General features: G+C 42.1%; 1 protein-coding gene across 2 annotated transcripts in view; it reads right to left on the reverse strand.

Annotated features, from left to right (window-relative positions):
* The window catches only part of LOC124123915 (N-acetylgalactosaminyltransferase 7-like), a 34,238-nt gene that overhangs the window by 10,718 nt on the left and 8,237 nt on the right, over positions 1–15,283 (reverse strand). For both annotated transcript variants that reach the window (XM_046487136.2, XM_046487121.2), the window contains exons 3-8: positions 7,033–7,231; positions 5,646–5,784; positions 3,726–3,892; positions 1,946–2,153; positions 1,220–1,393; positions 104–221 (exon numbers count right to left, since the gene is read on the reverse strand). In XM_046487136.2, the coding sequence (XP_046343092.1) occupies positions 104–221; positions 1,220–1,393; positions 1,946–2,153; positions 3,726–3,892; positions 5,646–5,784; positions 7,033–7,231 (1,005 nt within the window). The remainder of the gene's footprint in view (positions 1–103; positions 222–1,219; positions 1,394–1,945; positions 2,154–3,725; positions 3,893–5,645; positions 5,785–7,032; positions 7,232–15,283) is intronic.

The following is a 15,283-nucleotide window of genomic DNA, read 5'->3' on the forward strand; positions in this document are numbered from 1 at the left end:
GTCAATTTCAGCCATCAAAATAGAAGCAAATTGCTATTTTTTAATGTAATGAATATGTTCTGACAAAGTAAAACAGTTAAAGTCAACTAATCACAATGTTTACCTTGAAGGAAAGTTCAAAGTTCTCTCCACCCCAGATCTGCATGCCTGGATCGTACGCTCCTATCTCAAAGAAGTACTTCCGGTCCATGGCAAACAGGCCTCCAGCATGGGTCGGGGACCTGCAAGGTAAATTACGACAATTACAATTATGTAAAAGTGAGCTACAAAAGCCAATACCCTCATCAACCCATCCTTTCACATTTCACTGCACTCCATCTTTCCAGCCACTAAGACTTTTGTTCGTTTAAGATATGATGTTAGGGTTCTGAACAAAACTGCTTATCTTGGTTTTGTGATCTGCTCTTCAAACTACCAGCATGCACACAGATAGTAAAACACCAGTCCACAAACTCATTCTCTACTAATATTCACTGTTCTCCCTCTGTCCAGACACTGATGCTGCATGGGGTCTCTTCATCTTCTCCAAACACTTCTATACATGTTGATAACTCTGATTTGATTTGCCACAAAATCACATTCTCTGGTAACCCTCAGTACTGAGGGCTTTTTTCAGGGTCACTTTCCAAAGAGTAAGGCTATGACTGTAAAATTCCAGTTTCTACCCTTGATGAGCTTGACTGGAATTTCTGGCCACCAGAGTTATGTCCCTTTTATTATGTTCCTCCTATCAGATTCCTATTAGTCAAGCCAAAATGTAACTCCCTAATGCCAGCCTATTACAGCAAGGGTTGAAATTGAACTTTAATAGCCAGCTAATTCCCTTGACTCAGGAAGATATGTTTAAGTATTGGAACTAAGATAGTCTTTGTGCTATGATCCTTGTTGGTTGGTTTGTTGTTTAACGGCGCACTCAGCAATATTCCAGCTATATGATGATGGTCTGTAAATAATCGAGTCTGGACTAGACAATCCAGTGATTAATATCATGAGCATCAATCCACGCAATTGGGATCGATGACATGCATCAACCAAGTCAGCAAGCCTGACCACACGGTCCCGTTAGTCGCCTCTTACGACAAGCATAGTTGCCTTTTACTGCAAGCATGGGTTGCTGAAGACCTATTCTACCCCGGATCTTCACGGATCCTATGATTGCTGTATGCACACAGGGTTCTATCAAGGTATACAAGGCAAAGTGTTAGAATCCTGTACTCACTTGTAGGGTTCACTGTTGTATGCCCTCTTGCTGAGCTCCTTCTGGGGCACCTGGCTCTCCTTGTACAGGAATCCCCACTCGAAGATGCCGCGGTGGTGGTTGGTGGTGTAGACCGGGTGGTAGCGGAAGTTGTTCCAGTCAATACCATCCACTATTGGCACTGCCATCACGGTTCTAGCAACAGATGAAATGATTCAGAAATGAGTTGATACAGAGCTTTACACAATTCAGGTGTGTAACATCATATCAAACTCTCGATGTATTGCAATTGTTTGCCCTATAACTGTACTGTGTCAATAAGAATTTAAAAATGCTGATGGTATTGTGGACAGTATGCATAACAATTGATATCTACTTATCAACCAAACATGAATTATGCTTCATAAAACTCAGTTTTACAGTCGAAATTCAAACCTGCTTTGTCATGACTAGCTAGGATCACAACATCAGATCAGAATTACTTCCATTGTTTTCAGAGTACCAACAGGGAGGAAAACTTTGACAATGTCAGCAATAATTTATTCATTTCCATTAGCATTGATTAGGGACTGGTGAAATCAACTTTGCACCAATGGACAACCAATGGACCTCCAATGGACCACCAATGGACCTCCAATGGACTTCCAATGGACCTCCAATGGACCACCAATGGACCACCAATGCCCTGCTATATGCAGCAATCAACACATCTGATACCCATGATCGTGTATACCGAAGAACACTGACCTGTCATGCCTGATACGTGTCAGTAGGGGAACCAGCCAGTTTCTGTTACACTCGCAGTGGGCGTCCAGGAAGAGAATGACGTCCCCAGTGGACAGCTCCGCCCCGCGGGTCCGAGTTCGGATCAGCCCCTCTCTGTCCTCATTCCTGTACAGCTTCACCTTACCATTGAACTGCTTCACATAGTCCTCCAGTTTGCCTTTCAGATGCTCTGGAGAACACAAGGATGAGGTCAGCTTGCAGCTAAAGTAGTGAGTGAGTGTGGTTTTACGCCGCTTTTAGCAATATTCCAGCAATATCATCGGGGGGGGGGGGGGCACCAGAAATGGGCTTCACACATTGTACCCATGTCAGGATTCGAACCCGGGTCATCGGCGTGACGAGCGAATACAGCAAAAGTAAGTTGTAACAATATAACAGCCTGAAGTTGTCACAAATACAGTGTACATATTTGTTCTTTGTATCATTTTGGTGACTATTCCAGCGAACAAAATAAAAACAGCAAAAGTTGCATTCAATTCAATCTCAATCAAATCAAATCTTTTACTCTGATGTTAAAGTTTTACGCAATGCACAAACATGCGTCCAGTATGCACAAATGTACAGAGTGGACGCAGAAAAATAATCATGGGTATCACAATTTTATTCATTTTACCTACAGAGCATCAAGAGCAGTTATGGGTGTCTGTTATTTCATTCATCAATTGTGACCACTGTCCACATGATCATTAATTCATTCCAGGCTCTAAAGTAACTATACAAACATACAGTACACTACACCACATTCATTATTTTACTGGACCGTCATATTCCCTGCAAGGATCATTCAAATTAATTATTGGGGTCAAGTGAAGGTAAAACCCTGTCACCTCTCTGCATGAAGATCCTGATAGGAAGTTGCATCACATGCATCAGGTGAATTTTGTTATTTGGACATTGCATCAGGTGAATTTATAGATTGGAAGGTCACATCAGGTGAATATATAGATTGGGAGGTCGTGAGGTCGCATCAGGTGAATTTATAGATTGGAAGGTCACATCAGGTGAATATATAGATTGGGAGGTCGCGAGGTCGCATCAGGTGAATTTATAGATTGGAAGGTCACATCAGGTGAATATATAGATTGGGAGGTCGCGAGGTGGCATCTGGCGAATTTATAGATTGGAAAGTGGCATTAGGTGAATTTATAGATTGGAAGGTCACATCAGGTGAATATATAGATTGGAAGGTCACATCAGGTGAATATATAGATTGGAAGGTCACATCAGGTGAATATATAGATTGGGAGGTCGCGAGGTGGCATCTGGCGAATTTATAGATTGGAAGGTCACATCAGGTGAATATATAGATTGGGAAGTTGCGAGGTGGCATCAAGTGAATTTAGATATTGGGAAGTGGCATCAGGTGAATTTATAGTTTGGGAGGTCACATCAGGTGAATATATAGATTGGGAGGTCACATCTGGTGAATATATAGATTGGGAGGTCACATCTGGTGAATATATAGATTGGGAGGTCACATCTGGAGAACTTATCAGTCAATCAGCAATGGTGGTATAGGTTATCAAGTGAATGAATGTTATTGCCACACACTGCAGTATTCCAGCTATATTAAGGACCAGACAAACAGCTTGATTTTATGATTAACATCTAATGGCATCTGGGCACCATAACATGCTGTCCCCAAACACGACTACTCGTTTCAATTTAAATGACATTTTACGGTAAATATTGTTTGTTCTGCATTCCCCACTGGGTAAGGGTAATGAAGGCAGCTACAAACCCTTGTCGCTGTAGTCGTCTACCATGACAACCTCCTTGAGCAGATGAGGCGGGGAGGTGTCGATGACGCTGTGCACAGTGCGGACCAGCGTGGACCAGCCTTCGTTGTGGAACACAAGGATCACACTGACCGTGGGCAGGTCTGTAGGGTAGTGCCAGTACTTGCATCTGTACATAGCAAGCACAGGAATGTAGGAATTAATATGTGTTAAACAGGATGTTGTTACTATTACACTCAACTCACACGAATGAAAATTGACATGACTGCATTTAGACACGTTAGATTTAGAAGTCAGAATTTCTTTCTTGAAATTGTCATTGTCTTTGTTTCCATCATGTATGTTTTTTTAGAAAAGAAACGATTTGATTATTATAATGTTATGTTTATTTTTTAAAAATAAAATAGTTGATTTTATAACATACAAATTTTAAGGATTCATATTTTAACATAAAAGTAGAACATGTAACTTTCAACAGCAGTCAGCAAAAGCAAGGCTAGGTATAGTCACATTTAAGTCACATGACTTCTGTTTATTGTTCAAGTTACGAGGGGTGGCTGAAAAGGTTCTGGGCCTAACTAGTCGGGACCCTGTTGACGGAGTTGGTTGATAATGATTTTTTGACATAATCCAATTTGAGGTCCACACTTCTGCCAAAGATGCTGGAGTACCCACTTGCGCAGGAGGCTTAAATTACTCCTGGTGATGTAAAAAGTCGTGCATGGCAGAAATGAGGTCATCCTCATTTGCATTATGCTTGTCAGATAGTTCTTTCTTCAAAGTTCATGAAGACATGGGCATCTGAGAGTGAATATGGCAGATGTTCAGTGAGTTCAAAGCCACAGTCGTGCATTGCAGCCATGGTGACAACAGACTGGTGGAACAACACACCTTCAATGAGTTTTCCATGAAAAATGAAAGATATTCTCATGTAGTAAACAGTTGGCCAATAACCTTTCAGGATTTGTCTGCCAGTAGGAATCCTTTGTCAGAGGAAGTGACGTTTCCACTGCTTCAACTGTTTTTAGTATCTGGCTGATAGTGGTGAACCCAAGACTCATCCATGGTTACAAATCACTCAACAAACTCAGCTGGGTCTGCTTCAAAAACAGCCTAGACTCTCAGGAGAGAAGATGATCCTGGGGCATTTCTGATTCCTTTAACAAGCCCAATTCTTTCCTCAGAATGTGGTGAGTCGTTGATCATTCGGAATCATATCATGTATTTTAATCACTATTTTCCTTATTCGGGCCATTTGAAGGTCATCCTGGTAACCTTTGAGGGTCTGACTTCACTTCCTGAACTCTGCTGCCCACCTCTCAATAGCAGCAAAGGAAGATAATCATCCCCTAAAGTTGACACCATATTGTTCCTTTTCATCAAATGTCAAGTTTCTCTGTCGTGTGTTTGGAATGAGGATAGTCATATTAAAGTAACAAAATGCGACAATTTCTTTGCTTTGCCTTTGCTTCTGCATGACGTATATTTAACAAAAGGAATCTTTCACTAAGATTACTCAGCCTGATTCCACAATCTTAGAACATCCAAATGTATTCCAGACTTTGACAGAAGTCACACACAGAGGCCGAAATCCAGAGGTGAACAAATGGTCAACAGCAATCTTTCTTGTTCCATTTACTAACATGATTAATACATGGATGTGCATTTTTCTTGAAGTAAGGGACTTACTGTTTAACAACACTTGAAAAGAACTTAAAAGATAAAAAGAATGATTTTGATAGTAATCAATCCCATTATATAAGTGATTACAGTTTTGTGCCGCTTTTAGAAATATTCCAGAAATATCATGGCAGGGAACACCAGAAATGGGCTTCACACATTGTACCCATGTGGGGAATCGAACCCAGGTTTTCAAACGCTTTAACCACAAGGCAACAGACCCTGATCAAAAGGAGACTTACTCATCCATCCTGGTGTCCGGGATGCTTCTGTCCATCGGAATCTTGTCACTGGCTACCATGTTGAAGCCGAACTCTCGAACTGTCTGGTCAGCTTTGGACTGCTCTTCCATTGTAGTGTATACAGGCTCGCCCATCTCACCTGGCAGCAGAGTGCAGAGTGAGGTGAGGTGAGGTGAGGTGAGGTGAGGTGAGGTGAGGTGAGGTGAGGTGAGGTGAGGTGAGGTGAGGTGAGGTGAGGTGAGGTGAGGTGAGGTGAGGTGAGGTGAGGTGAGGTGAGGTTAAATGGAATTGCATCCAAGATCATTGCACTTATATAGTGACAAGCATGCATGTGTGTGTGTGTGGCTGCCTGTACTAGTCAGGACTAATGTGTTTTTATAGTGCTAGCCCACTGAGATACCATGCCACAGCTTAACATAAATACCCCACTCAGACACAGCATATTGACTCCAAGCCGACCAGTCAGCCTTTTAATGCTGAGTGCCAGACAGGGTAACAGGTACCATCTCTATGAACCCAAGACCTTCCACTCTCTGGCGGACAGTCTACCACTAGACCCTGGGGGTGGTCGTGTGCCGAGTGAGGGTTGTGGATGAGCTGGTTTGTTAAGGTGTGTGTTAGTGTGTGTGTTAATGGGGTTTCATGATGTGCATGTGTGTGTCTGTTGGTATGTGTGTGTGTCCGTGAGTGCATGTGTGCTTGTTCATGCAGCAAGCAATATTCCATCCATACCAGTCAATTACAATATAGTCCCAAATGATTTCCCAAAAAACATATTGTGTGCAAAGTGTGCATGTCCACAACTACTCCCCAATGTAGCAATAACACTTGTATATTTTGCCAGAGCTGTTTCACAGAAGAGAAAGTCTTTTTTCAATATGTGGTGTAGTGGTAGAGCATCCCCCGGAGGCGGAAGGTCAGGGGTTCATCAGAGGTTCAATACCCAGCCGAATGATAACAAAAGATGCTGAAAGACGGTAGTTGTTGTTACCCTGTCTGGTGGGGCTAAATCAAGGACTGGTCAGCTCTCTCTCTGTCTGTCTGTCTGTCTGTCTGTCTCTCTCTCTCACACACACACACACACACACACACAACACACACACACACACAACACACACACACACACACACACTGTAATATAAGTGCATTAATCTTGAACGTGACGATATACCCCATTTCACCTCACCTCTTTAAAAGCAGACCATCTATTAAGGAGGCCACGCTCACAATTCAGCATAGACTCTCTTCCTATCCTTAGGCAATCACCATGGAAACAAATCATCCTCAAGCACATATAGCATTCCTATGATCATGCCTGAAGATTATCATAATGATCTGCCCTTTTAACAATGTCTGCATGAGTAACTTTTCCACATCCTTTACTAACCTGGGGTATTTTTGGCTTCAGGCTCCTTGGGTTCAAAGTTGCCTGTAATTCCCTTCTTCATGACAGCTACAGGTCCAAGATTCTTGTGTTCAAAAGGGTTGTCGTCCTCTCCTACCTGGGGTTGGGGGATGACATTGTCTTGATTCAGGTCGGGTACAGCATGGTCACTTTTATGTTGACGTTTACTGTCCTTCTGGTTCTGGAAATAGGAGTGAGTGAGTGAGTGAGTTACGCCGCTTTTAGCAATATTCCAGTAATCACAGTGGGGGAAACCAGACATCGAACCCAGGCCTTCGGTGTGACAAGCGAGTGCTTTAACAGCTAGACTACCACCAACATTGAGTTGTGACAGAGCAGCATAAGGTGTGGACTGACAGTGGGTATTAATTGTGAAAATGTTACCATCCTCCACAATGCTCAAGGGCAAAACCACACAGATTACAATACTGTTAGACAGGCTTTACTTCAGGAAGACCAACAGCAACACAGGGCAACCAGGATGGAGGCTTGACAATTAAGATATTGTCTTTAAGTGGAAAAAAGGGCTGAAAAAAGTTCTAGATAGTTATAATCATATTGTTATAATCATATTGATATTTCACTTTCATAAAGACCCATTTTGGGTTTGTTTGTTGTTTGACGCAGCATGCAGCTATATTTTATTGCTGAAGACCTATTCTTACCCGGATCTTCACAGGTCCCATTTTGGTTAATAAGAAGTTTTGTCCCAACTTCATGACAAGGAGCCACTTGCTCCATCACAAGATACAACCCGCAAAATTGAACATCTGAAAATGTTCTTTTGTACAATCATCAGTACATGATGACTTGTTAGCATCAGATTTGAACTGTCAATGTATGCACTTTGCATCTTTAATCTTAAAGGTATGTCACAGTTCATCATGCATTTATCAGGTTTATGAAGGATAACATCTTTTTTGTCAATATGCAAGGTACAAATACTATTTCTTTCAATAATGTGTTATTTTAAGCTTATGCTTAGGCAGGTGTGGAGCATCGATCCCCATCTTGGTGTGTGAACATACAGCAGATGTATTTGAACAGGCAACAGCTGGGACAAACTGCAGCACAGTCACACTCAGCATGAGAGATAGAGCCAGATAGAGTTTCACAGTACTTATGTCAAATGTAACATGACACCCAAGATGATGCAGTTGTCAGACAATTACAGATTAAGCATTGGAGAGACACATTGCAAATTGTATACCAATCCCAAAAGTAAGCTCATCCAACAGTACAACATCCCCAATCTTCCAGGGTATTATTTCTAAGTTTCTTCAGGGATTTATCTAGGAGTTTAACTAAGTGGCAGGCAAATTTGTTAGAATTTGTTAGAATTTCATATTTTCTTACATTTTGAAGTATTTTAAGATTTCATTTAATGCAATAACATAATATAAAGCCTTAAAACCTGTTCCTATTTATTGGTCTTGCTTAAAGTTAATTCAGGTTACGTCTGCAAAGTCAAATAATAAGTTATATATATTAATAAATAAGTTATGTATTAATATATTGTAACATGAATTGTTTTTTACTTCCAAATTAGGTATTTTGAATGACATTTGCTGCATTTGCTTAGCATTTAGGGCCGAATATAGCACATGCAGATAAACCCCTGCCAAGCCAGGCTGATATCTGGCAGAAATTCTTCATTGCTAGAAGTTACTTGTTCTTTTTTGACAAGAAACCTGGACCCATTCAACTTGATAGCTTCGTTTCAGAGTAATGTCACCACTCACTAGTGAGAGTTAGTTTATTGGATGGCTATTTTTAGCGCTAGCCTATCCAATGAGATGAATGGTGACATAATCATAATAATACACTGGATAATCGAGATGGTAAAATATTGCCACGAACTGCCAAACTTGACCCGAGCCGGGCATGTGTACATGGCAGGTGTACAAACTCTTCCTCCATTGTTCTCCAACACATAATAACATATTCTAGCGTTTATTGTAGACCATGGCATTGAACACAATTGCATGAATAGAACACGTAGTTGAATAGATGAGGCATGAATAGAACCCACTTTGTCAATATGGGGTGTCGATGTGTAGAGAGATCGCTATGTACTATTTAACATATTCGTGTCAAAATCATGGCATGCATCAGCGTTAGAAATTGGCATTAGTCCTGCAGTCCTTGCCAAACTGCCCAAAAGATCAGGTATCATAAGGACTAGTAGAAATTTCTCCTTTTTAAGGGTTTTGCTATATGTTATCATTATAAGGACTAGTGGTTCAAACCTGTTAGTTTCTACCGCTGATGCATCACTCAGATTAGTGTTACTATTAACACTAGTATTCACCTGAGCTTACACTGGTACAGAAGTTAACAAATAACCAAACCTTTCGATAAGTTCTATTGATAATGAGGATGTCAACGAGATAAGCTAAAAAAAGAAACACCCTCAACCAGTAGCTTCAATATGGCAAACAGACTGCTTTGAGCAAGGGGAGTGATTTATAATGACACTGCATGGGGGGTAAGCATGATCAGCTCCAATACCATTACAGGACCACCTGGTTCGGTAGCTCACCTGAATTATTTCTGGAATATTTGCAGTAGACTACAAACCCAAATGAAAATGTCATCATGTTAAGCAGTTATCAAGTCATAGGTGTTTAAATAAAAACAGCTAGGGTGTATAATAATTCATGACATTTATAATGTTGAGTGCATGGATCTGATCAGATCAGCTCCTTATCACCATAATGACAGAAGTCAGCATGTCACTTTTCAACATGACTGATATCACGACCTTCCATAGTATCACTTTGATGAAGTTGCTACTTGTCACCACTTCACCTGTTGGCAACATCTGGAGCCGACACAAGCTGTTGTCCAGTCAATGCTGTGGCTACATACCTCCATTCACACCTACACAATGCATTCATTCCCACACCAAGGTTGATCAATAGCAGGTAGGAGAACTAGTCCTGTACAATAGAATACTGTAATCTGAAATCACTGCACATAATGCTGGACACAATTAAACTTCATAAACATGGTGGATGTATTGATATTTATCAGAAAAAAATCATATCAGTTCAGATCTAAAAACTAAAATCAGATCTTAGTTCTTGCTACACTAAACAAAGATCTGAGGACATCCCAGATCTCGGCCATCTATTAGACATACCAGAATGTTTTTATTCAGTTTTCAAGTTTTTAATCAAGAACTTTGTCAAAATGGTTTTCAAAGCTTAGTCTGGAATGCAAGTCACCAGTTGAACCTTGAGAATGTTGACTTCATTAGTCATTTCATTGGTTTGCGAAAGATTGTATTGACAATACTTGTAATGGGATGTCCTATATTGATCTTCGTATTTCGGTAGCGAGAACTAAGATCTGATTTTAATGAGATTGAATTTTTTTTCAAAAAGATGTTCTGTCATGTTCCTTCAATCCATACTAGGGTGGACTAAATCTGTTCATGGTGCCTGTTTGTGGTAGAAGACATGAAAGCAGTTCACTGGTGTGCACTAGAAACATAGCAGATACAGGGGAAACACATTGCAAGGTTCATTCAGATATTGAACACTAAAATTCAAGCCCTTTTCGTGGCTTCAAGGCTGCAAACTGTCATTTTCAAGAATTTTATATTTTGGTTATAGGCCTTAGTATGTCAATATTTTATTAAATCCAGCATACTATGTAGTTGTAAACCTAAAAAGCAGTATGACCATTGCACATTTTCCAAAAAGATTTATTTTTTACCCATCAAAAGATAAATTAAGTCTGTCATGAAATCTTCAGTGTCTCTGTCACACAAATCTATCACTGTGATAAATCTCACTTAAACATCTTTGCTACATATTTTTAAGTGCTCTAATACCTTGATTAACAAGTATATGTCATTTTGTAAATATTCAAGACTCTTCAAGCTATTTTGGTGATTTTCAAGGCTTTTCAAAGTTGGTGCTAAATCAAGGCTTTTCAAGAGGACCTTAAAATTCAAGGCTTTTCAAACCTTTACGAACCCTGCAGTAGTTTTCTCAACACTCATTATATAATGTTCTATCAAACGATAACAAAGCTAAGAAAAGAATTGTTCAATCATGTAAATTGAAGGATAACAGTATCTGATCCAATACCTTACCATCAGACCATAGGCATATAATGTATGGTCACAACACAGGGATTTATCGAGACCTGCTCAGGGGTCACAAATTCACAAATGAATAAAAAAATCCCAAATTATGATATGATCATGATTATAGATATAACTAATGTTATGGATTTGTTTTAGCACAAACATATTCCATTCTCTGTAAAAGGATTGGGCACAAGTTATCACAACTAGATCACCCACTTCTATAGATTTACATGAATCCCTACTAAAATTCAATGACAGAAAGGAAAGATGAGAAATGTATGTACCGTATTCGACGTAATAAGCGCCCTGCTCTAATAAGCGCCCACGGCGATATTTGCTAATATATTGGCTAGTGAACAATCTCAGTTAGCATCCCTTCCAATTGATTAATGTACACAAGACTTATTTACTTGTGTATAATACGCACTCGTATGTCATATGCACCCTTAATTATGGGCAATTAAATCCTGGAAAAATATATCTGTAGTATATAACATTTCAGGCTGTCAGCATAAACCACGAAATTTACGATCTTTCAACTCTAAATAATATCCTAATAAGAGCTCCCTATTTCTAATTTTGATAGCGCCCTGGGCGCTTATTACGTCGAATACGGTACATAAAACTTGCTCACTCAATCTTTTGTTTTTTTATATCAGGTACTTTATGTATGTAGATTCCAAAAAATGTTTTCATTGACATGATTACGTACAGCTGCATTGCAAACTGGCAACAAGACAATATTAAAATCCCAAGTATCTTTCACCATGTTCACAATTAACAACAGTGAATGCATCAATATTAAAAAATGGACATTTAATGAAAAACTATATCAGCTTTCACATGGGCTGCCACATGGGCAGGTTTGGGTCCCAATGGCTGTGTAGAGGTGACTTGAACTTCAATGGTCATTGGGCCAGGAAACATGCTGAACATGGTAAGGAGGCGAGAAGCTTCTACAATAATTAACAGATGCTTTACAAATGATAACTGTATTGTGTGCAGTGTTGAAATACAATGTAAAAATACAATGTTGAATTCTACTGAAGTTAGGAACATAGGATCTAAGAAAAATCCTGAAGTTTCACAATTGGCCTTCCAACATGGCCACAGGACTTTTGAATCCTAGATATAGTTCTAAGATGACTTTTGGTCCAGGAAAATAACCAAGTGAAAGTAAATTTTAATGATCCTTTACATCTAGAAAGCATAAGGTTTAAACATGATTTGATTGCCCCCTTGGTCATGGTACATCTTACCTAATGACAGTACAGCATGTACAAGGAAACATCTCAACTCACAATGGTTACTGGACTAAGACATCACAGGGCTGCCTAAATGATGAGAGAGTAATGTGAACCTGTAACCAGTGTGTCACCATGTTCTAGGGGCTAGCAATAGCATGTCTACTGGAGGTGACCCTGTAGCCAGTGTGTCACCATGTTCTAGGGGCTAGCATGTCGACTGGAGGTGAACCTGTAACCAGTGTGTCACCATGTTCTAGGGGCTAGCAATAGCATGTCTACTGGAGGTGACCCTGTTACCAGTGTGTCACCATGTTCTAGGGGCTAGCATGTCGACTGGAGGTGAACCTGTAACCAGTGTGTCACCATGTTCTAGGGGCTAGCATGTCAACTGGAGGTGACCCTGTGGCCAGTGTGTCACCATGTTCTAGGGGCTAGCATGTCTACTGGAGGTGACCCTGTGGCCAGTGTGTCACCATGTTCTAGGGGCTAGCATGTCTACTGGAGGTGACCCTGTGGCCAGTGTGTCACCATGTTCTAGGGGCTAGCATGTCGACTGGAGGTGACCCTGTGGCCAGTGTGTCACCATGTTCTAGGGGCTAGCATGTCTACTGGAGGTGAACCTGTTACCAGTGTGTCACCATGTTCTAGGAGCTAGCATGTCAACTGGAGGTGAACCTGTAACCAGTGTGTCACCATATTCTAGGGGCTGGCATGTCTACTGGAGGTGACCCTGTGGCCAGTGTGTCACCATGTTCAAGGGGCTTGCATGTCTACTGGAGGTGACCCTGTGGCCAGTGTGTCACCATGTTCAAGGAGCTAGCTTGTCTACTGGACTAGGACATCACAGGGCTGCCTTAAAGATGAGAGAGTAATGTGACCCTGTGGCCATTGTGTCACCATGTTCAAGGAGCTAGCTTGTCTACAGGAGGTGACCCTGTGGCCAGTGTGTCACCATGTTCAAGGAGCTAGCATGTCTACTGGAGGTGACCCTGTAGCCATTGTGTCACCATGTTCTAGGAGCTAGCATGTCGACTGGAGGTGACCCTGTGGCCAGTGTGTCACCATGTTCAAGGAGCTAGCTTGTCTACTGGACTAAGACATCACAGGGCTGCCTGAGTGACGAGAGGGTAATGTGAACCTGTAGCCAGTGTGTCACCATGTTCTAGGGGCTAGCATGTCGACTGGAGGTGAACCTGTAACCAGTGTGTCACCATGTTCTAGGGGCTAGCAATAGCATGTCTACTGGAGGTGAACCTGTAACCAGTGTGTCACCATGTTCTAGGGGCTAGCATGTCGACTGGAGGTGAACCTGTAACCAGTGTGTCACCATGTTCTAGGGGCTAGCAATAGCATGTCTACTGGAGGTGACCCTGTGGCCAGTGTGTCACCATGTTCTAGGGGCTAGCATGTTGACTGGAGGTGAACCTGTAACCAGTGTGTCACCATGTTCTAGGGGCTAGCAATAGCATGTCTACTGGAGGTGACCCTGTTACCAGTGTGTCACCATGTTCTAGGGGCTAGCATGTCGACTGGAGGTGAACCTGTAACCAGTGTGTCACCATGTTCTAGGGGCTAGCATGTCAACTGGAGGTGACCCTGTGGCCAGTGTGTCACCATGTTCTAGGGGCTAGCATGTCGACTGGAGGTGACCCTGTGGCCAGTGTGTCACCATGTTCTAGGGGCTAGCATGTCTACTGGAGGTGAACCTGTTACCAGTGTGTCACCATGTTCTAGGAGCTAGCATGTCAACTGGAGGTGAACCTGTAACCAGTGTGTCACCATATTCTAGGGGCTGGCATGTCTACTGGAGGTGACACTGTGGCCAGTGTGTCACCATGTTCAAGGGGCTTGCATGTCTACTGGAGGTGACCCTGTGGCCAGTGTGTCACCATGTTCAAGGAGCTAGCTTGTCTACTGGACTAGGACATCACAGGGCTGCCTTAAAGATGAGAGAGTAATGTGACCCTGTGGCCATTGTGTCACCATGTTCAAGGAGCTAGCTTGTCTACAGGAGGTGACCATGTGGCCATTGTATCACCATGTTCTAGGAGCTAGCATGTCGACTGGAGGTGACCCTGTGGCCAGTGTGTCACCATGTTCAAGGAGCTAGCATGTCTACTGGACTAAGACATCACAGGGCTGCCTGAGTGACGAGAGGGTAATGTGAACCTGTAGCCAGTGTGTCACCATGTTCTAGGGGCTAGCATGTCGACTGGAGGTGACCCTGTGGCCAGTGTGTCACCATGTTCTAGGGGCTTGCATGTCTACTGGACTAAGACATCACAGGGCTGCCTTAAAGATGAGAGAGTAATGTGACCCTGTGGCCAGTGTGTCACTATGTTCAAGGAGCTAGCATGTCAACTGGAGGTGACCCAGTGGCCAGTGTGTCACCATGATCAAGGAGCTAGCTTGTCTACTGGAGGTGGCCCTGTGGCCAGTGTGTCACCATGTTCAAGGAGCTAGCATGTCTACTGGAGGTGACCCTGTGGCCAGTGTGTCACCATGTTCAAGGAGCTAGCTTGTCTACTGGAGGTGACTCTGTGGCCAGTGTGTCACCATGTTCAAGGAGCTAGCTTGTCTACTGGACTAAGACATCACTGGGCTGCCTTAAAGATGAGAGAGTAATGTGAACCTGTGGCCAGTGTGTCACTATGTTCAAGGAGCTAGCTTGTCTACTGGACTAAGACATCACTGGGCTGCCTTAAAGATGAGAGAGTAATGTGAACCTGTGGCCAGTGTGTCACTATGTTCAAGGAGCTAGCTTGTCTACTGGAGGTGACCCTGTGGCCAGTGTGTCACCATGTTCAAGGAGCTAGCTTGTCTACTGGACTAAGACATCACTGGGCTGCCTTAAAGATGAAAGAGTAATGTGACCCTGTGGCCA

Source organism: Haliotis rufescens, unplaced genomic scaffold (genome assembly GCF_023055435.1).
Source record: "Haliotis rufescens isolate VD_foot unplaced genomic scaffold, xgHalRufe1.0.p SCAF_3, whole genome shotgun sequence".
NCBI lineage: Eukaryota > Metazoa > Mollusca > Gastropoda > Lepetellida > Haliotidae > Haliotis > Haliotis rufescens.